Here is a 22,080-nt window from a genome sequence, read left to right as displayed (position 1 = left end):
AGTGATGAGTGTACTCTGAGAGAGACAGGTGAGACATAGTGATGGGTGTGCTCTGAGACAGGTGAGACATAGTGATTAGTGTACTCCGAGAGAGACAGGTGAGACTTAGTGATAAGTGTACTCTAAGAGAGACAGGTAAGACATAGTGATGAGTGTACTCTGAGAGAGACAGGTGAGACATAGTGATGAGTGTACTCTAAGTGAGACAGGTGAGACTTAGTGATAAGTGTACTCTGAGAGAGACAGGTAAGACATAGTGATGAGTGTACTCTGAGCGAGACAGGTGAGACATAGTGATGGGTGTACTCCGAGACAGGTAAGACATAGTGATGGGTGTACTCCGAGACAGGTAAGACATAGCGATGGGTGTACTCCGAGACAGGTAAGACATAGTGATGGGTGTACTCCGACAGAGACAGGTAAGACTTAGAGATGGGTGTACTCTTGAGCGAGACAGGTTAGACATGAGGTATAGTGATATGTGTACCCTGAGCGTGACAAGTGGGGCAAGTGCACCCCGAGCTAGAAAACGGAGACATACTGAGTGCACTACGAGCAAGATAGCTAATGACAGTTATGTATTTTCTTTTCCTATGTTTCTTGTAACATAAATCTAATACATTGGTTTCCCCAGGCTCTATTGGCGTCACAGCAGCCATCCTACGAGCGAAGACACAATCAAATCGAGTCCCTCTTCCTCTCTGCCGTTGACATAATGGGAAGCCAGTTCTCGCCTGAGTCACTTCAGGTCAGTGGACTCTTTGGGATAGCTTGCTGTGCATTTGCACTGCTGAAAAATGTTTTTTTTTTTCAAAATGCTCGAAAACAATTTAAATTATGGAAAAAAAAAAATAACTATCCAAGTTGATTAAAAAACTCTTCATCTATCCGATGAATATATGAATTTGGAATGCCAAGACCAGAACATGCTATAAGTTTCCAAATCTCTGAGATAGTATCTTGAAAGTCAATGTTTGTGGCCACGTTTTGTGAAAATGGCTGTCAAAACATTTCCTATATAGAGATACTGAATATTTGATGTGTTAGCCACTTCCTCTTTTGAAAACATAACCACCGATTTTATTGCAGAAACTGATTTACTCCGAGACGGCAATCTTTGACGTGTTACCAAGCTTTTTTTATCACAAAAATGAAGCAGTCAGAAAGGCAGCACTTGAGGTTAGTATTGATGCTGTCTGTTTCGGGGTTCGGGCCTGCTACAACAGATACTTCTTTTTCTACTCAATCTTTTCGTCAAAAACTCAATCAACATACAGACACGAAATGATACAGACGTCTGAACAAAACACACAAAGCAAAAGTCGAACCGATTTGCGTGACACGTGGTTTTGTAGGCTATGAAAACCCCATGCATGTGAATTAAATCCGTTTGAATCATGCTGAAGTTCAATCCATCCTACAATAAATTCGACTCGATTTATTTCTACGATATCAAACAATGCTGGGTAAGTTATATTTTTCAAAATGATGGGAGTTCTACACATTCAAAACAAAAACAAAACAACAGTGTCACGCAAGTAGGATTCACGGACTTTAAACCCAAATCCTGTGGCGGGCAGTGCAACCAACAACAGTAAGCTATGTATATATAAAAATGTTTGTAAGGTTTTTTTTTACATCCGGGGCCCAGCCTCGTCCCGCGTCGTCCCAAGGGCGACCACTTAAGCAAGCTTTACAAAAATCAAACACTATCTGGTGCAAAGCGTTGTCCTGGTTGTTTTGAGCCATATTCTGTTTACTTAGGTCTATGTCCGGCGGAGTTACCAGGCGTACGAACTTACGACACTCTACCACGAAATGGTAAGATGCTGCACGATCATGTGACTTGTACTGAATTTTTTCAATATTCTGCGAACTCTCACCGCCGATTTACAACACCTAAATCGTCTTCTGTTTAGTCAGTTGAAATCTTTAAAGCCGCATTGTCACCAGTTTACTTCCGGTCGATTACGTAACAATCTCCGATGATTTTTAACGGAAAACGCGAAAAATATTTCAAAATATTGAAAGCAGTGTGTCTATTGGAAGTTTCTTTGAGGAAGTGATTGATAATTTAGAGCGGATGGCCTGTTAAATATCTCGGATTCTAATAGATTCTTTTGTCTTTTAACGGTCGAGGTTTCCGTCGGACCTACGGAAGTGAACTGGTGACAATGCGGCTTTAAAGCGTTTTCATTGAACAGCACTGGCTTCCAATTACGCCGCCTTTTAGCAAGGCTCTGACCAATCAAAAGGCTCCATATATTCCGTTAGTTTGAATGAAAGAAGCCAGAAAGCAGATGAGCAGTTGAATTTTTTTGAGGAGGGTTTGCAGACTAGGACTGAAAATGCAAGTACATAATGACCCTACAATCCAAGTAATCTGACTCTTAGTTTCTAAAGAAAGATCTTTCACATTCTTTTCCTTCACTTGTGAGACCACAAGTTATTACGGCTTTCAAGCATTTATTAGGAGTAAATTCCATTGATAAAGGGAATACAATACACCAAAAATTCTTCTTGTTCACGATCACAACAATTTGGTCTTTTTGTATTTATTTCATTGATAAAGGGGATACAATTACATGTAATTGTATTTTTTTTCTTAGTTCTCTTACCTTTTTTTTTGTTTCAGCTGAATGAGAATGTCTTTATTGTCGAGTTCCAGTTTAGCTTGCCATCCTCACATCCAAACAGGTATATCCTTCTTTACTTCCCATCGCTGTCCTTCCGCTGTCTGCTTGACACCTTATTATTCTAGATCTCTCCAGAAAGTTCCATCTAGCAAGACAATACTTTCGATGCCAAGGGTAAGTTAAAGACCCGGTAACCGAAGCTATTAAAGAGAAATCCCGCCTGTCCATCAACTTAGTGTTTGACGAGTCAATTGTGCTATTTTGCTTATACTCCTTATAAGGATTTACCATTACTTTGATTGACGTTAACCAAAAACCTGAAAATACTCTCTAAACCAATTGCGATTTCCCTATTCTTCTATTAAAGAGAAATCCCGCCTGTCCATCAACTGAATGTTTCACGAGTCAATTGACTGGCTGATATGATTGAAATTGATTTGTTGTTGATTATTGTTGACGCTGTTACGTCAACTAATTATTTGTGTTACATGCAAATAAAGATAATTTTAAACGACGTAATTTTAGCGTACCGCTGGCTTTACAGCTTTAACAATGGAGTGGTAGTTATGTAATTATACGAAAATGCAGTGAAGAACAGTTGTTGCAAAACAAAAGGAAAAGTAAACAGGCGAAAGGATGAAAGATCGCATGATAATTTTAATACCAGAAAAAGAAGTAAACACGCGATGTTAGGTTTATCTGCTGATTAATGAAGTGCTAACTTGCTTCTAAGCTTGAGCTATAACTACCTGCCTCCTGCATGTCAGCGCAGGCTTTGAGCGCACTTGGCGCCGTAACCTAATGTAAGCGCTTGACGATAAACAGACTTGGCATAATCTCTTGTCAGCACAGAAACTAAACACACTGTGTAACCTCACTTGTCAGCGCTTGATGATAAACAGACTTGGCATAATCTATTGTCAGCACAGACCCTAAACACACTGTGTAACCTCACTTGTCAGCGCTTGACGATAAACAGACTTGGCATAATCTATTGTCAGCACAGACCCTAAACACACTGTGTAACCTCACGTCAGCACGAAACGATAAGCACTGATGGCGCAACGGCAAGATAAAGCCTCACATAACCGCTTGTATCCATGACAATGCAATGTAGGTACGGAGCCTAAGTGATGATCTTTTTGACCTCGCCAACCAGCCATATGTGTGTACACGCACGGGAGTCATGGCAGCCTTCAACTCCATGGACGAGTTTGAGAGGTGAGTGGACCATTTGTGACCCCTTATAAGACCGACAGGGAACAATCAGGAAATATAAGTGTTTTGTAATTGACAGTTAGCCATATAAGGATATACCACTACTTGGATTGAAAGATACCCCTTATAAGGATAGATAATTACTTTGATTGACAGATACCCCGTAGAAGAATGGATAATTACTTTGATTGACAGATACCCCGTATAAGGATAGATAATTACTTGGATTGAAAGATACCCCTTATAAGGATAGATAATTACTTTGATTGACAGATACCCCGTATAAGGATAGATAATTACTTTGATTGACAGATACCCCGTATAAGGATAGGCCGTTACTTTGATTGACAGGACAGCAAAAAAATGGCATGAAATTTTCCAATTCTTAATATATAAGCTCAAGATTCCGCAAACAAGGGGTTCCTCTGACCAAAAGCTTAATTCCAAATTTTAAAGAAATTTAGAAGATATGAAATTTAGATATTAGCGAGCCCCATATAAGATACCCCATATAAGGATAAGCCGTTACTTTGATTGACAGATACCCCATATAAGGATAAGCCGTTTCTTTGATTGACAGATACCCCTTATTAGAATGAGCCATTTTTGTTTGATATATACCCCATAAGGGTAAGTTGTTACTTTGATTGACAGATACCCCTTATAAGGATAAGCCGTTACTTTGATTGACAGATACCCCCTATAAAGATAAGCAGTTACTTTGATTGACAGATACCCCTTATTAGAATGAGCCATTTCTTTGATTGATACCCCTATAAGGATTAGCTGTTACTTCGATTGACAGATACTCCTTATAAGGATAAGTCTTACTTTGATTGGCAGGTACCCTTTATAAGGTTATGCCATCACTTTTATTGAAAAATACCCCTAATAAGTATAAGCCGTTACTTTGATTGACATATACTCCTATAAGGTTATGCCATTGTTTAGATTGATATCTACTCCTTTGTAAAGATTTACCCGTTCTTTGATTGACGTATACTAAAAACCTCCTGAAATACACTCTTTCAACCAAATGCGGTTTCCCTTATGCCTAGTGCACACTAGTGACATAACGACATAACAACATAGACGCGCGCACTCTTTTAAGCCAGACATAACGAAAAACATGTTTTTTTTCCTCTTATGTCTTTATGTTCATGTCGTTATGTTGGGCTTATGTCAAAATGTCGAACCATTCACACCTGAACATATGAACATTAGGGTGCATGCGCCTATATCATTATGTCTATATGTCACTAGTGTGCACGAAACATTACTGCTGTTGTTTCGTTTTTCGTCTCAAGGAACTTTGATGAAATCATGAGTCGCTTCCAGCCTCCAGAAGTGACGCCGCCGTTCTCCCCCATGCAGGGCTACCGCCGAACTGATTTCACCTTTACTGAGAAGAAAAAGGTGAGACCTTCACAAAGCCATTCTCGGAAACCTAGGGGCCGGTTCCTAGAAATCAGGTTAGCGCTAACCCACTGATAAATATGCTCTCAACATTTGATTGAATAAAAAAGCCATTTTTTCCTGGACTAGCGTTAACCTGATATTTAGGAACCCGGCCCAGGGGTATTTTCATCTAACGTTTACTCGCGGAAAATATAGAGGACGAACTTGGTCAATGGTGAGATGTGATTGGTCCACCTCTCGAGCTCGACCAATTAAAGGTGCGCGCCCAAGCAATGGACCGGCGTCGGTTGACAGAATTCAAACATGGCTTCCATTTTGAAATTTTTTTTCCAGGCAGCGAAAAAAAAGATTTCTGCGAATCGAGTTTCCAAACGCGGCAAAGTTTTCTAAACTGGCTTCTTGCCTTATGTAAATCATCACATCTTAATAACAACTGGATTGTAGCCAGAAAATGTGCTCGATGGTAGCGTCTTAAGGACCGCAATTCAGGAAAACTGAAATGTGTTTGGTTTTTAGAATTATAGATATTTCTTCGACCAATGTGCTATCGACTAATGTGCTATCTTTTAGTGGTAGGAATTGCTGTTGATCATACCCAAAGTGCTATCCCTTACGGTTAAAACTGATTTTAACTGATTGATACAGTCCAAATACTCAGGTTCGACACAGCAAAAGCCTGACGCAAAATCGGGGCTTGTCCTAGGAAGACACAACTTAATTATTAAATGATGCCTATATTCATTCTTTTGTCGCCAGGACTCAAGGCTAGAAGAAGAGCCCATCCACATTATCAACATCGCCCTTAAAATCAGTGCCAAGCACAAGAAGCTAGAAGAATGCAAGCAGAGGGTGTACGAATTCACCAAGTCAAAGGTGGGTTAGTCCCTTGTTGGCAGTCCATTTTGCTAGATTGAAAAGAATCCAGCGAGGCCTGTTTATTTTTAGAGAACACTGGCACTGCAGAGCAGCTATTTGCCAACTGCGCCACCAATGTTATTGTACAATCAGGGGCGTGTTTCGAGAATAATGCACGGTTGGTTTAGAGCGGTAATTTACTGACTTTAAGGAACAATGATGTTAAGATGGCCTTAATAGCCCCTTAGTAGGACACTACTTCAATCGTAAAACTTTTTTTATCCAAACACACCCCAAAATTAATAACTTTGAATACCGAAGATGATTTCAACTGGGTCGAATTGATGTTCAGCGGTTAACCAAATCGAGTCCTTCCCCCCACTTGCTTGAATACTCTGTGTGGTTACATTTCAAGTTTCAGACTGTTGATTCACGTTTTATTTGTTTAAACCTGCAGAAAGACGTTTTAAAAGAGAAAGCAATCCGTCGCATCACCTACCACATCTGCGATTGTCATGTAAGGATTATATCTAACGATTTTAACGTACTCCAGACAATCTACAAATTAATATCGGTCGAGATAGAATGAAATGAAAACTTCGTTTTTCTCTCACCACAATATTACACGGTCGCTTTGCTGGTGGGTATTGTTTGCTGCATGACGTGACTTTTTCTGTTGTATTATCTAGGGGATGTTCCATTGTTGGAGTTGACTTTTTCTGTTGTATTATCTAGGAGATGTTCCAATATCGGAGTTGACTTTTTCTGTTGTATTATCTAGGGGATGTTCCCATGTCGGAGTTGACTTTTTCTGTTGTATTATCTAGGGGATGTTCCCATGTCGGAGTTGACTTTTTCTGTTGTATTATCTAGGGGATATTCCCATGTCGGAGTTGACTTTTTCTGTTGTATTATTTAGGGGATGTTCCCATTCCCATATTGGAGTTGACTTTTTTTTGTTGTATTATCTAGGTGATGTTCCAATGTTGGAGTTGACTTTTTCTGTTGTATTATCTAGGGGATATTCCCATGTTAGAGTTGACTTTTTCTGTTGTATTATCTAGGGGATGTTCCCATGTCGGAGTTGACTTTTTCTGTTGTATTATCTAGGGGATATTCCCATGTTGGAGTTGACTTTTTCTGTTGTATTATCTAGGGGATATTCCGATGTCGGAGTTGACTTTTTCTGTTGTATTATCTAGGGGATGTTCCCATGTTGGAGTTGACTTTTTCTGTTGTATTTTCTAGGGGATGTTCCCATGTCGGAGTTGACTTTTTCTGTTGTATTATCTAGGGAAGGTTCCATTGTTGGAGTTGACTTTTTCTGTTGTATTATCTAGGGGATATTCCCATGTCGGAGTTGACTTTTTCTGTTGTATTATCTAGGGGATGTTCCCATGTTGTATTATCTAGGGGATATTCCCATGTTGGAGTTGACTTTTTCTGTTGTATTATTTAGGGGATGTTCCCATGTTGGAGTTGACTTTTTCTGTTGTATTATCTAGAGGATGTTCCATTGTTGGAGTTGACTTTTTCTGTTGTATTATCTAGGGGATGTTCCATTGTTGGAGTTGACTTTTTCTGTTGTATTATCTAGGGGATATTCCAATGTCGGAGTTGACTTTTTCTGTTGTATTATCTAGGGGATGTTCCATTGTTGGAGTTGACTTTTTCTGTTGTATTATCTAGGGGATGTTCCAATATCGGAGTTGACTTTTTTTTGTTGTATTATCTAGGGGATATTCTCATGTCGAAATTGACTTTTTTCTGTTGTATTATCTAGGGGATGTTCCATTGTCGGAGTTGACTTTTTCTGTTGTATTATCTAGGGGATGTTCCATTGTTGGAGTTGACTTTTTCTGTTGTATTATCTAGGGGATATTCCCATGTCGGAGTTGACTTTTTCTGTTGTATTATCTAGGGGATGTTCCCATGTTGTATTATCTAGGGGATATTCCCATGTTGGAGTTGACTTTTTCTGTTGTATTATTTAGGGGATGTTCCCATGTTGGAGTTGACTTTTTCTGTTGTATTATCTAGGGGATGTTCCCATGTCGGAGTTGACTTTTTCTGTTGTATTATCTAGGGGATATTCCCATGTTGGAGTTGACTTTTTCTGTTGTATTATCTAGGGGATGTTCCAATATCGGAGTTGACTTTTTTTGTTGTATTATCTAGGGGATATTCCATTGTTGGAGTTAACTTTTTCTGTTGTATTATCTAGGGGATATTCCAATGTCGGAGTTGACTTTTTCTGTTGTATTATCTAGGGGATGTTCCAATATCGGAGTTGACTTTTTCTGTTGTATTATCTAGGGGATGTTCCCATGTCGGAGTTAACTTTTTCTGTTGTATTATCTAGGGGTTGTTCCAATATCGGAGTTGACTTTTTCTGTTGTATTATCTAGGGGATGTTCCCATGTCGGAGTTGACTTTTTCTGTTGTATTATCTAGGGGATGTTCCCATGTTGGAGTTGACTTTTTCTGTTGTATTATCTAGGGGATATTCCAATGTCGGAGTTGACTTTTTCTGTTGTATTATCTAGGGGATGTTCCAATATCGGAGTTGACTTTTTTTGTTGTATTATCTAGGGGATATTCCATTGTTGGAGTTAACTTTTTCTGTTGTATTATCTAGGGGATATTCCAATGTCGGAGTTGACTTTTTCTGTTGTATTATCTAGGGGATGTTCCAATATCGGAGTTGACTTTTTTTGTTGTATTATCTAGGTGATATTCTCATGTCGAAATTGACTTTTTTCTGTTGTATTATCTAGAGGATATTCCAATGTCGGAGTTGACTTTTTCTGTTGTATTATCTAGAGGATGTTCCATTGTTGGAGTTGACTTTTTCTGTTGTATTATCTAGGGGATGTTCCATTGTTGGAGTTGACTTTTTCTGTTGTATTATCTAGGGGATATTCCAATGTCGGAGTTGACTTTTTCTGTTGTATTATCTAGGGGATGTTCCATTGTTGGAGTTGACTTTTTCTGTTGTATTATCTAGGGGATGTTCCAATATCGGAGTTGACTTTTTGTTGTTGTATTATCTAGGGGATATTCTCATGTCGAAATTGACTTTTTTCTGTTGTATTATCTAGGGGATGTTCCATTGTCGGAGTTGACTTTTTCTGTTGTATTATCTAGGGGATGTTCCATTGTTGGAGTTGACTTTTTCTGTTGTATTATCTAGGGCATGTTCCATTGTCGGAGTTGACTTTTTCTGTTGTATTATCTAGGGGATATTCCAATGTCGGAGTTGACTTTTTCTGTTGTATTATCTAGGGGATGTTCCAATGTCGGAGTTGACTTTTTCTGTTGTATTATCTAGCGGATATTCCAATGTTGGAGTTGACTTTCTCTGTTGTATTATCTAGGGCATGTTCCATTGTCGGAGTTGACTTTTTCTGTTGTATTATCTAGGGGATATTCCAATGTCGGAGTTGACTTTTTCTGTTGTATTATCTAGGGGATGTTCCAATGTCGGAGTTGACTTTTTCTGTTGTATTATCTAGGGGGTGTTCCATTGTTGGAGTTAACTTTTTCTGTTGTATTATCTAGGGGATATTCCCATGTCGGAGTTGACTTTTTCTGTTGTATTATCTAGGGGATGTTCCCATGTCGGAGTTGACTTTTTCTGTTGTATTATCTAGGGGATATTTCCATGTTGGAGTTGACTTTTTCTGTTGTATTATCTAGGGGATATTTCCATGTCGGAGTTGACTTTTTCTGTTGTATTATCTAGGGGATGTTCCATTGTCGGAGTTGACTTTTTCTGTTGTATTATCTAGGGGATATTCCCATGTCGGAAGAGACTTTTTCTGTTGTATTATCTAGGGGATGTTCCCATGTTGGAGTTGACTTTTTCTGTTGTATTATCTAGGGGATATTCCCATGTTGGAGTTGACTTTTTCTGTTGTATTATCTAGGGGATATTCCCATGTCGGAATTGACTTTTTCTGTTGTATTATCTAGGGGATGTTCCCATGTCGGAGTTGACTTTTTCTGTTGTATTATCTAGGGGATATTCCCATGTTGGAGTTGACTTTTTCTGTTGTATTATCTAGGGGATATTCCCATGTCGGAGTTGACTTTTTCTGTTGTATTATCTAGGGGATGTTCCATTGTCGGAGTTGACTTTTTCTGTTGTATTATCTAGGGGATGTTCCATTGTCGGAGTTGACTTTTTCTGTTGTATTATCTAGGGGATATTCCCATGTCGTAGTTGACTTTTTCTGTTGTATTATCTAGGGGATATTCCCATGTTGGAGTTGACTTTTTCTGTTGTATTATCTAGGGGATATTCCGATGTCGGAGTTGACTTTTTCTGTTGTATTATCTAGGGGATATTCCCATGTCGGAATTGACTTTTTCTGTTGTATTATCTAGGGGATATTCTCATGTCGGAATTGACTTTTTTCTGTTGTATTATCTAGGGGATGTTCCAATATCGGAGTTGACTTTTTCTGTTGTATTCTGTAGGGGATGTTCCATTGTTGGAGTTGACTTTTTTCTGTTGTATTATCTAGGGGATGTTCCATTGTTGGAGTTGACTTTTTCTGTTGTATTATCTAGGGGATATTCCAATGTCGGAGTTGACTTTTTCTGTTGTATTATCTAGGGGATGTTCCATTGTTGGAGTTGACTTTTTCTGTTGTATTATCTAGGGGATGTTCCAATATCGGAGTTGACTTTTTTTTGTTGTATTATCTAGGGGATATTCTCATGTCGAAATTGACTTTTTTCTGTTGTATTATCTAGGGGATGTTCCATTGTCGGAGTTGACTTTTTCTGTTGTATTATCTAGGGGATGTTCCATTGTTGGAGTTGACTTTTTCTGTTGTATTATCTAGGGGATATTCCCATGTCGGAGTTGACTTTTTCTGTTGTATTATCTAGGGGATGTTCCCATGTCGGAGTTGACTTTTTCTGTTGTATTATCTAGGGGATATTCCCATGTTGGAGTTGACTTTTTCTGTTGTATTATCTAGGGGATGTTCCAATATCGGAGTTGACTTTTTTTGTTGTATTATCTAGGGGATATTCCATTGTTGGAGTTAACTTTTTCTGTTGTATTATCTAGGGGATATTCCAATGTCGGAGTTGACTTTTTCTGTTGTATTATCTAGGGGATGTTCCAATATCGGAGTTGACTTTTTCTGTTGTATTATCTAGGGGATGTTCCCATGTCGGAGTTAACTTTTTCTGTTGTATTATCTAGGGGTTGTTCCAATATCGGAGTTGACTTTTTCTGTTGTATTATCTAGGGGATGTTCCCATGTCGGAGTTGACTTTTTCTGTTGTATTATCTAGGGGATGTTCCCATGTTGGAGTTGACTTTTTCTGTTGTATTATCTAGGGGATATTCCAATGTCGGAGTTGACTTTTTCTGTTGTATTATCTAGGGGATGTTCCAATATCGGAGTTGACTTTTTTTGTTGTATTATCTAGGGGATATTCCATTGTTGGAGTTAACTTTTTCTGTTGTATTATCTAGGGGATATTCCAATGTCGGAGTTGACTTTTTCTGTTGTATTATCTAGGGGATGTTCCAATATCGGAGTTGACTTTTTTTGTTGTATTATCTAGGGGATATTCTCATGTCGAAATTGACTTTTTTCTGTTGTATTATCTAGAGGATATTCCAATGTCGGAGTTGACTTTTTCTGTTGTATTATCTAGAGGATGTTCCATTGTTGGAGTTGACTTTTTCTGTTGTATTATCTAGGGGATGTTCCATTGTTGGAGTTGACTTTTTCTGTTGTATTATCTAGGGGATATTCCAATGTCGGAGTTGACTTTTTCTGTTGTATTATCTAGGGGATGTTCCATTGTTGGAGTTGACTTTTTCTGTTGTATTATCTAGGGGATGTTCCAATATCGGAGTTGACTTTTTTTGTTGTATTATCTAGGGGATATTCTCATGTCGAAATTGACTTTTTTCTGTTGTATTATCTAGGGGATGTTCCATTGTCGGAGTTGACTTTTTCTGTTGTATTATCTAGGGGATGTTCCATTGTTGGAGTTGACTTTTTCTGTTGTATTATCTAGGGCATGTTCCATTGTCGGAGTTGACTTTTTCTGTTGTATTATCTAGGGGATATTCCAATGTCGGAGTTGACTTTTTCTGTTGTATTATCTAGGGGATGTTCCAATGTCGGAGTTGACTTTTTCTGTTGTATTATCTAGCGGATATTCCAATGTTGGAGTTGACTTTCTCTGTTGTATTATCTAGGGCATGTTCCATTGTCGGAGTTGACTTTTTCTGTTGTATTATCTAGGGGATATTCCAATGTCGGAGTTGACTTTTTCTGTTGTATTATCTAGGGGATGTTCCAATGTCGGAGTTGACTTTTTCTGTTGTATTATCTAGGGGGTGTTCCATTGTTGGAGTTAACTTTTTCTGTTGTATTATCTAGGGGATATTCCCATGTCGGAGTTGACTTTTTCTGTTGTATTATCTAGGGGATGTTCCCATGTCGGAGTTGACTTTTTCTGTTGTATTATCTAGGGGATATTTCCATGTTGGAGTTGACTTTTTCTGTTGTATTATCTAGGGGATATTTCCATGTCGGAGTTGACTTTTTCTGTTGTATTATCTAGGGGATGTTCCATTGTCGGAGTTGACTTTTTCTGTTGTATTATCTAGGGGATATTCCCATGTCGGAAGAGACTTTTTCTGTTGTATTATCTAGGGGATGTTCCCATGTTGGAGTTGACTTTTTCTGTTGTATTATCTAGGGGATATTCCCATGTTGGAGTTGACTTTTTCTGTTGTATTATCTAGGGGATATTCCCATGTCGGAATTGACTTTTTCTGTTGTATTATCTAGGGGATGTTCCCATGTCGGAGTTGACTTTTTCTGTTGTATTATCTAGGGGATATTCCCATGTTGGAGTTGACTTTTTCTGTTGTATTATCTAGGGGATATTCCCATGTCGGAGTTGACTTTTTCTGTTGTATTATCTAGGGGATGTTCCATTGTCGGAGTTGACTTTTTCTGTTGTATTATCTAGGGGATGTTCCATTGTCGGAGTTGACTTTTTCTGTTGTATTATCTAGGGGATATTCCATGTCGTAGTTGACTTTTTCTGTTGTATTATCTAGGGGATATTCCCATGTTGGAGTTGACTTTTTCTGTTGTATTATCTAGGGGATATTCCGATGTCGGAGTTGACTTTTTCTGTTGTATTATCTAGGGGATATTCCCATGTCGGAATTGACTTTTTCTGTTGTATTATCTAGGGGATATTCTCATGTCGGAATTGACTTTTTTCTGTTGTATTATCTAGGGGATGTTCCAATATCGGAGTTGACTTTTTCTGTTGTATTCTGTAGGGGATGTTCTCATGTTGGAGTTGACTTTTTTCTGTTGTATTATCTAGGGGATATTCCAATGTCGGAGTTGACTTTTTCTGTTGTATTATCTAGGGGATATTCCCATGTTGGAGTTGACTTTTTCTGTTGTATTATCTAGGGGATATTCCCATGTTGGAGTTGACTTTTTCTGTTGTATTATCTAGGGGATATTCCCATGTTGGAGTTGACTTTTTCTGTTGTATTATCTAGGGGATGTTCCAATGTCGGAGTTGACTTTTTCTGTTGTATTATCTAGGGGAAATTCCCATGTTGGAGTTGACTTTTTCTGTTGTATTATCTAGGGGATATTCCCATGTTGGAGTTGACTTTTTCTGTTGTATTATCTAGGGGATATTCCGATTTTGGAGTTGACTTTTTCTGTTGTATTATCTAGGGGATGTTCCCATGTTGGAGTTGACTTTTTCTGTTGTATTTTCTAGGGGATATTCCCATGTCGGAGTTAACTTTTTCTGTTGTATTATCTAGGGGATGTTCCCATGTTGGAGTTGACTTTTTCTGTTGTATTATCTAGGGGATGTTCCCATGTTGTATTATCTAGGGGATATTCCCATGTTGGAGTTGACTTTTTCTGTTGTATTATTTAGGGGATGTTCCCATGTTGGAGTTGACTTTTTCTGTTGTATTATCTAGGGGATATTCCATGTTGGAGTTGACTTTTTCTGTTGTATTATCTAGGGGATATTTCCATGTCGGAGTTGACTTTTTCTGTTGTATTATCTAGGGGATGTTCCATTGTCGGAGTTGACTTTTTCTGTTGTATTATCTAGGGGATATTCTCATGTCGGAATTGACTTTTTTCTGTTGTATTATCTAGGGGATGTTCCAATATCGGAGTTGACTTTTTCTGTTGTATTCTGTAGGGGATGTTCTCATGTTGGAGTTGACTTTTTTCTGTTGTATTATCTAGGGGATATTCCAATGTCGGAGTTGACTTTTTCTGTTGTATTATCTAGGGGATATTCCCATGTTGGAGTTGACTTTTTCTGTTGTATTATCTAGGGGATATTCCCATGTTGGAGTTGACTTTTTCTGTTGTATTATCTAGGGGATGTTCTCATGTTGGAGTTGACTTTTTTCTGTTGTATTATCTAGGGGATATTCCAATGTCGGAGTTGACTTTTTCTGTTGTATTATCTAGGGGATATTCCCATGTTGGAGTTGACTTTTTCTGTTGTATTATCTAGGGGATATTCCCATGTCGGAGTTGACTTTTTCTGTTGTATTATCTAGGGGATGTTCCATTGTCGGAGTTGACTTTTTCTGTTGTATTATCTAGGGGATGTTCCATTGTCGGAGTTGACTTTTTCTGTTGTATTATCTAGGGGATATTCCATGTCGTAGTTGACTTTTTCTGTTGTATTATCTAGGGGATATTCCCATGTTGGAGTTGACTTTTTCTGTTGTATTATCTAGGGGATATTCCGATGTCGGAGTTGACTTTTTCTGTTGTATTATCTAGGGGATATTCCCATGTCGGAATTGACTTTTTCTGTTGTATTATCTAGGGGATATTCTCATGTCGGAATTGACTTTTTTCTGTTGTATTATCTAGGGGATGTTCCAATATCGGAGTTGACTTTTTCTGTTGTATTCTGTAGGGGATGTTCTCATGTTGGAGTTGACTTTTTTCTGTTGTATTATCTAGGGGATATTCCAATGTCGGAGTTGACTTTTTCTGTTGTATTATCTAGGGGATATTCCCATGTTGGAGTTGACTTTTTCTGTTGTATTATCTAGGGGATATTCCCATGTTGGAGTTGACTTTTTCTGTTGTATTATCTAGGGGATATTCCCATGTTGGAGTTGACTTTTTCTGTTGTATTATCTAGGGGATGTTCCAATGTCGGAGTTGACTTTTTCTGTTGTATTATCTAGGGGAAATTCCCATGTTGGAGTTGACTTTTTCTGTTGTATTATCTAGGGGATATTCCCATGTTGGAGTTGACTTTTTCTGTTGTATTATCTAGGGGATATTCCGATTTTGGAGTTGACTTTTTCTGTTGTATTATCTAGGGGATGTTCCCATGTTGGAGTTGACTTTTTCTGTTGTATTTTCTAGGGGATATTCCCATGTCGGAGTTAACTTTTTCTGTTGTATTATCTAGGGGATGTTCCCATGTTGGAGTTGACTTTTTCTGTTGTATTATCTAGGGGATGTTCCCATGTTGTATTATCTAGGGGATATTCCCATGTTGGAGTTGACTTTTTCTGTTGTATTATTTAGGGGATGTTCCCATGTTGGAGTTGACTTTTTCTGTTGTATTATCTAGGGGATATTCCATGTTGGAGTTGACTTTTTCTGTTGTATTATCTAGGGGATATTTCCATGTCGGAGTTGACTTTTTCTGTTGTATTATCTAGGGGATGTTCCATTGTCGGAGTTGACTTTTTCTGTTGTATTATCTAGGGGATATTCTCATGTCGGAATTGACTTTTTTCTGTTGTATTATCTAGGGGATGTTCCAATATCGGAGTTGACTTTTTCTGTTGTATTCTGTAGGGGATGTTCTCATGTTGGAGTTGACTTTTTTCTGTTGTATTATCTAGGGGATATTCCAATGTCGGAGTTGACTTTTTCTGTTGTATTATCTAGGGGATATTCCCATGTTGGAGTTGACTTTTTCTGTTGTATTATCTAGGGGATATTCCCATGTTGGAGTTGACTTTTTCTGTTGTATTATCTAGGGGATGTTCTCATGTTGGAGTTGACTTTTTTCTGTTGTATTATCTAGGGGATATTCCAATGTCGGAGTTGACTTTTTCTGTTGTATTATCTAGGGGATATTCCCATGTTGGAGTTGACTTTTTCTGTTGTATTATCTAGGGGATATTCCCATGTTGGAGTTGACTTTTTCTGTTGTATTATCTAGGGGATATTCCCATGTTGGAGTTGACTTTTTCTGTTGTATTATCTAGGGGATGTTCCAATGTCGGAGTTGACTTTTTCTGTTGTATTATCTAGGGGAAATTCCCATGTTGGAGTTGACTTTTTCTGTTGTATTATCTAGGGGATATTCCCATGTTGGAGTTGACTTTTTCTGTTGTATTATCTAGGGGATATTCCGATTTTGGAGTTGACTTTTTCTGTTGTATTTTCTAGGGGATATTCCCATGTCGGAGTTAACTTTTTCTGTTGTATTATCTAGGGGATGTTCCCATGTTGGAGTTGACTTTTTCTGTTGTATTATCTAGGGGATGTTCCCATGTTGTATTATCTAGGGGATATTCCCATGTTGGAGTTGACTTTTTCTGTTGTATTATTTAGGGGATGTTCCCATGTTGGAGTTGACTTTTTCTGTTGTATTATCTAGGGGATATTCCATTGTCGGAGTTGACGTTTTCTGTTGTATTATCTAGGGGATGTTCCCATGTTGGAGTTGACTTTTTCTGTTGTATTGTCTAGGGGATGTTCCATTGTTGGAGTTAACTTTTTCTGTTGTATTATCTATGGGTTGTTCCAATATCGGAGTTGACTTTTTCTGTTGTATTATCTAGGGGATGTTCCCATGTCGGAGTTGACTTTTTCTGTTGTATTATCTAGGGGATGTTCCCATGTTGGAGTTGACTTTTTCTGTTGTATTATCTAGGGGATATTCCCATGCTGGAGTTGACTTTTTCTGTTGTATTATCTAGGGGATATTCCAATGTCGGAGTTGACTTTTTCTGTTGTATTATCTAGGGGATGTTCCAATATCGGAGTTGACTTTTTTTGTTGTATTATCTAGGGGATATTCCATTGTTGGAGTTAACTTTTTCTGTTGTATTATCTAGGGGATATTCCAATGTCGGAGTTGACTTTTTCTGTTGTATTATCTAGGGGATGTTCCAATATCGGAGTTGACTTTTTTTGTTGTATTATCTAGGGGATATTCTCATGTCGAAATTGACTTTTTTCTGTTGTATTATCTAGGGGATGTTCCATTGTCGGAGTTGACTTTTTCTGTTGTATTATCTAGGGGATGTTCCATTGTTGGAGTTGACTTTTTCTGTTGTATTATCTAGGGGATATTCCCATGTCGGAGTTGACTTTTTCTGTTGTATTATCTAGGGGATGTTCCCATGTCGGAGTTGACTTTTTCTGTTGTATTATCTAGGGGATATTCCCATGTTGGAGTTGACTTTTTCTGTTGTATTATCTAGGGGATGTTCCAATATCGGAGTTGACTTTTTTTGTTGTATTATCTAGGGGATATTCCATTGTTGGAGTTAACTTTTTCTGTTGTATTATCTAGGGGATATTCCAATGTCGGAGTTGACTTTTTCTGTTGTATTATCTAGGGGATGTTCCAATATCGGAGTTGACTTTTTCTGTTGTATTATCTAGGGGATGTTCTTATGTCGGAGTTAACTTTTTCTGTTGTATTATCTAGGGGTTGTTCCAATATCGGAGTTGACTTTTTCTGTTGTATTATCTAGGGGATGTTCCCATGTCGGAGTTGACTTTTTCTGTTGTATTATCTAGGGGATGTTCCCATGTTGGAGTTGACTTTTTCTGTTGTATTATCTAGGGGATATTCCCATGCTGGAGTTGACTTTTTCTGTTGTATTATCTAGGGGATATTCCAATGTCGGAGTTGACTTTTTCTGTTGTATTATCTAGGGGATGTTCCAATATCGGAGTTGACTTTTTTTGTTGTATTATCTAGGGGATATTCCATTGTTGGAGTTAACTTTTTCTGTTGTATTATCTAGGGGATATTCCAATGTCGGAGTTGACTTTTTCTGTTGTATTATCTAGGGGATGTTCCAATATCGGAGTTGACTTTTTTTGTTGTATTATCTAGGGGATATTCTCATGTCGAAATTGACTTTTTTCTGTTGTATTATCTAGGGGATATTCCAATGTCGGAGTTGACTTTTTCTGTTGTATTATCTAGAGGATGTTCCATTGTTGGAGTTGACTTTTTCTGTTGTATTATCTAGGGGATGTTCCATTGTTGGAGTTGACTTTTTCTGTTGTATTATCTAGGGGATATTCCAATGTCGGAGTTGACTTTTTCTGTTGTATTATCTAGGGGATGTTCCATTGTTGGAGTTGACTTTTTCTGTTGTATTATCTAGGGGATGTTCCAATATCGGAGTTGACTTTTTTTTGTTGTATTATCTAGGGGATATTCTCATGTCGAAATTGACTTTTTTCTGTTGTATTATCTAGGGGATGTTCCATTGTCGGAGTTGACTTTTTCTGTTGTATTATCTAGGGGATGTTCCATTGATGGAGTTGACTTTTTCTGTTGTATTATCTAGGGGATATTCCCATGTCGGAGTTGACTTTTTCTGTTGTATTATCTAGGGGATGTTCCCATGTCGGAGTTGACTTTTTCTGTTGTATTATCTAGGGGATATTCCCATGTTGGAGTTGACTTTTTCTGTTGTATTATCTAGGGGATGTTCCAATATCGGAGTTGACTTTTTTTGTTGTATTATCTAGGGGATATTCCATTGTTGGAGTTAACTTTTTCTGTTGTATTATCTAGGGGATATTCCAATGTCGGAGTTGACTTTTTCTGTTGTATTATCTAGGGGATGTTCCAATATCGGAGTTGACTTTTTTTGTTGTATTATCTAGGGGATATTCTCATGTCGAAATTGACTTTTTTCTGTTGTATTATCTAGGGGATATTCCAATGTCGGAGTTGACTTTTTCTGTTGTATTATCTAGAGGATGTTCCATTGTTGGAGTTGACTTTTTCTGTTGTATTATCTAGGGGATGTTCCATTGTTGGAGTTGACTTTTTCTGTTGTATTATCTAGGGGATATTCCAATGTCGGAGTTGACTTTTTCTGTTGTATTATCTAGGGGATGTTCCATTGTTGGAGTTAACTTTTTCTGTTGTATTATCTAGGGGATGTTCCAATATCGGAGTTGACTTTTTTTTGTTGTATTATCTAGGGGATATTCTCATGTCGAAATTGACTTTTTTCTGTTGTATTATCTAGGGGATGTTCCATTGTCGGAGTTGACTTTTTCTGTTGTATTATCTAGGGGATGTTCCATTGTTGGAGTTGACTTTTTCTGTTGTATTATCTAGGGGATATTCCCATGTCGGAGTTGACTTTTTCTGTTGTATTATCTAGGGGATGTTCCCATGTCGGAGTTGACTTTTTCTGTTGTATTATCTAGGGGATATTCCCATGTTGGAGTTGACTTTTTCTGTTGTATTATCTAGGGGATATTTCCATGTCGGAGTTGACTTTTTCTGTTGTATTATCTAGGGGATGTTCCATTGTCGGAGTTGACTTTTTCTGTTGTATTATCTAGGGGATATTTCCATGTCGGAGTTGACTTTTTCTGTTGTATTATCTAGGGGATGTTCCATTGTCGGAGTTGACTTTTTCTGTTGTATTATTTAGGGGATATTCCCATGTCGGAATTGACTTTTTCTGTTGTATTATCTAGGGGATGTTCCCATGTTGGAGTTGACTTTTTCTGTTGTATTATCTAGGGGATATTCCCATGTCGGAATTGACTTTTTCTGTTGTATTATCTAGGGGATATTCCCATGTCGGAGTTGACTTTTTCTGTTGTATTATCTAGGGGATATTCCCATGTTGGAGTTGACTTTTTCTGTTGTATTATCTAGGGGATATTCCCATGTCGGAGTTGACTTTTTCTGTTGTATTATCTAGGGGATGTTCCATTGTCGGAGTTGACTTTTTCTGTTGTATTATTTAGGGGATGTTCCCATGTTGGAGTTGACTTTTTCTGTTGTATTATCTAGGGGATATTCCATTGTCGGAGTTGACGTTTTCTGTTGTATTATCTAGGGGATGTTCCCATGTTGGAGTTGACTTTTTCTGTTGTATTGTCTAGGGGATGTTCCATTGTTGGAGTTAACTTTTTCTGTTGTATTATCTAGGGGATGTTCCAATATCGGAGTTGACTTTTTCTGTTGTATTATCTAGGGGATGTTCCCATGTCGGAGTTGACTTTTTCTGTTGTATTATCTAGGGGATGTTCCCATGTTGGAGTTGACTTTTTCTGTTGTATTATCTAGGGGATATTCCCATGTTGGAGTTGACTTTTTCTGTTGTATTCTGTAGGGGATGTTCCAATGTCTGAGTTGACTTTTTCTGTTGTATTATCTAGGGGATATTCCAATGTCGGAGTTGACTTTTTCTGTTGTATTATCTAGGGGATGTTCCATTGTTGGAGTTGACTTTTTCTGTTGTATTATCTAGGGGATGTTCCAATATCGGAGTTGACTTTTTTTGTTGTATTATCTAGGGGATATTCCATTGTTGGAGTTAACTTTTTCTGTTGTATTATCTAGGGGATGTTCCAATATCGGAGTTGACTTTTTTTGTTGTATTATCTAGGGGATATTCCATTGTTGGAGTTAACTTTTTCTGTTGTATTATCTAGGGGATATTCCGATGTCGGAGTTGACTTTTTCTGTTGTATTATCTAGGGGATATTCCCATGTCGGAGTTGACTTTTTCTGTTGTATTCTGTAGGGGATGTTCTCATGTTGGAGTTGACTTTTTTCTGTTGTATTATCTAGGGGATATTCCAATGTCGGAGTTGACTTTTTCTGTTGTATTATCTAGGGGATATTCCCATGTTGGAGTTGACTTTTTCTGTTGTATTATCTAGGGGATATTCCCATGTTGGAGTTGACTTTTTCTGTTGTATTATCTAGGGGATATTCCCATGTTGGAGTTGACTTTTTCTGTTGTATTATCTAGGGGATGTTCCAATGTCGGAGTTGACTTTTTCTGTTGTATTATCTAGGGGAAATTCCCATGTTGGAGTTGACTTTTTCTGTTGTATTATCTAGGGGATGTTCCCATGTTGGAGTTGACTTTTTCTGTTGTATTATCTAGGGGATATTCCGATTTTGGAGTTGACTTTTTCTGTTGTATTATCTAGGGGATGTTCCCATGTTGGAGTTGACTTTTTCTGTTGTATTTTCTAGGGGATATTCCCATGTCGGAGTTAACTTTTTCTGTTGTATTATCTAGGGGATGTTCCCATGTTGGAGTTGACTTTTTCTGTTGTATTATCTAGGGGATGTTCCCATGTTGTATTATCTAGGGGATATTCCCATGTTGGAGTTGACTTTTTCTGTTGTATTATTTAGGGGATGTTCCCATGTTGGAGTTGACTTTTTCTGTTGTATTATCTAGGGGATATTCCATGTTGGAGTTGACTTTTTCTGTTGTATTATCTAGGGGATATTTCCATGTCGGAGTTGACTTTTTCTGTTGTATTATCTAGGGGATGTTCCATTGTCGGAGTTGACTTTTTCTGTTGTATTATCTAGGGGATATTCTCATGTCGGAATTGACTTTTTTCTGTTGTATTATCTAGGGGATGTTCCAATATCGGAGTTGACTTTTTCTGTTGTATTCTGTAGGGGATGTTCTCATGTTGGAGTTGACTTTTTTCTGTTGTATTATCTAGGGGATATTCCAATGTCGGAGTTGACTTTTTCTGTTGTATTATCTAGGGGATATTCCCATGTTGGAGTTGACTTTTTCTGTTGTATTATCTAGGGGATATTCCCATGTTGGAGTTGACTTTTTCTGTTGTATTATCTAGGGGATGTTCTCATGTTGGAGTTGACT

General features: G+C 38.0%; 1 protein-coding gene across 3 annotated transcripts in view; it reads left to right on the top strand.

Moving 5' to 3' along the window:
- The window catches only part of LOC5515660 (acetyl-CoA carboxylase-like), a 76,306-nt gene that overhangs the window by 23,443 nt on the left and 30,783 nt on the right, over nt 1-22,080 (top strand). For 2 of the 3 annotated variants that reach the window (XM_048722387.1, XM_048722388.1), the window contains exons 30-38: nt 635-748; nt 1,090-1,179; nt 1,765-1,821; nt 2,636-2,697; nt 2,762-2,810; nt 3,754-3,857; nt 5,162-5,270; nt 6,030-6,146; nt 6,586-6,645. In XM_048722387.1, the coding sequence (XP_048578344.1) occupies nt 635-748; nt 1,090-1,179; nt 1,765-1,821; nt 2,636-2,697; nt 2,762-2,810; nt 3,754-3,857; nt 5,162-5,270; nt 6,030-6,146; nt 6,586-6,645 (762 nt within the window). The remainder of the gene's footprint in view (nt 1-634; nt 749-1,089; nt 1,180-1,764; nt 1,822-2,635; nt 2,698-2,761; nt 2,811-3,753; nt 3,858-5,161; nt 5,271-6,029; nt 6,147-6,585; nt 6,646-22,080) is intronic. The other variant, XM_048722386.1, reaches the window with a different exon arrangement.

The sequence above is a fragment of the Nematostella vectensis genome, chromosome 15, assembly GCF_932526225.1.
Source record: "Nematostella vectensis chromosome 15, jaNemVect1.1, whole genome shotgun sequence".
NCBI classification, from domain to species: Eukaryota; Metazoa; Cnidaria; class Anthozoa; order Actiniaria; family Edwardsiidae; genus Nematostella; species Nematostella vectensis.
Note: the sequence above shows the minus strand (reverse complement) of the source record. Positions and strands in the feature narration are given on the sequence as shown.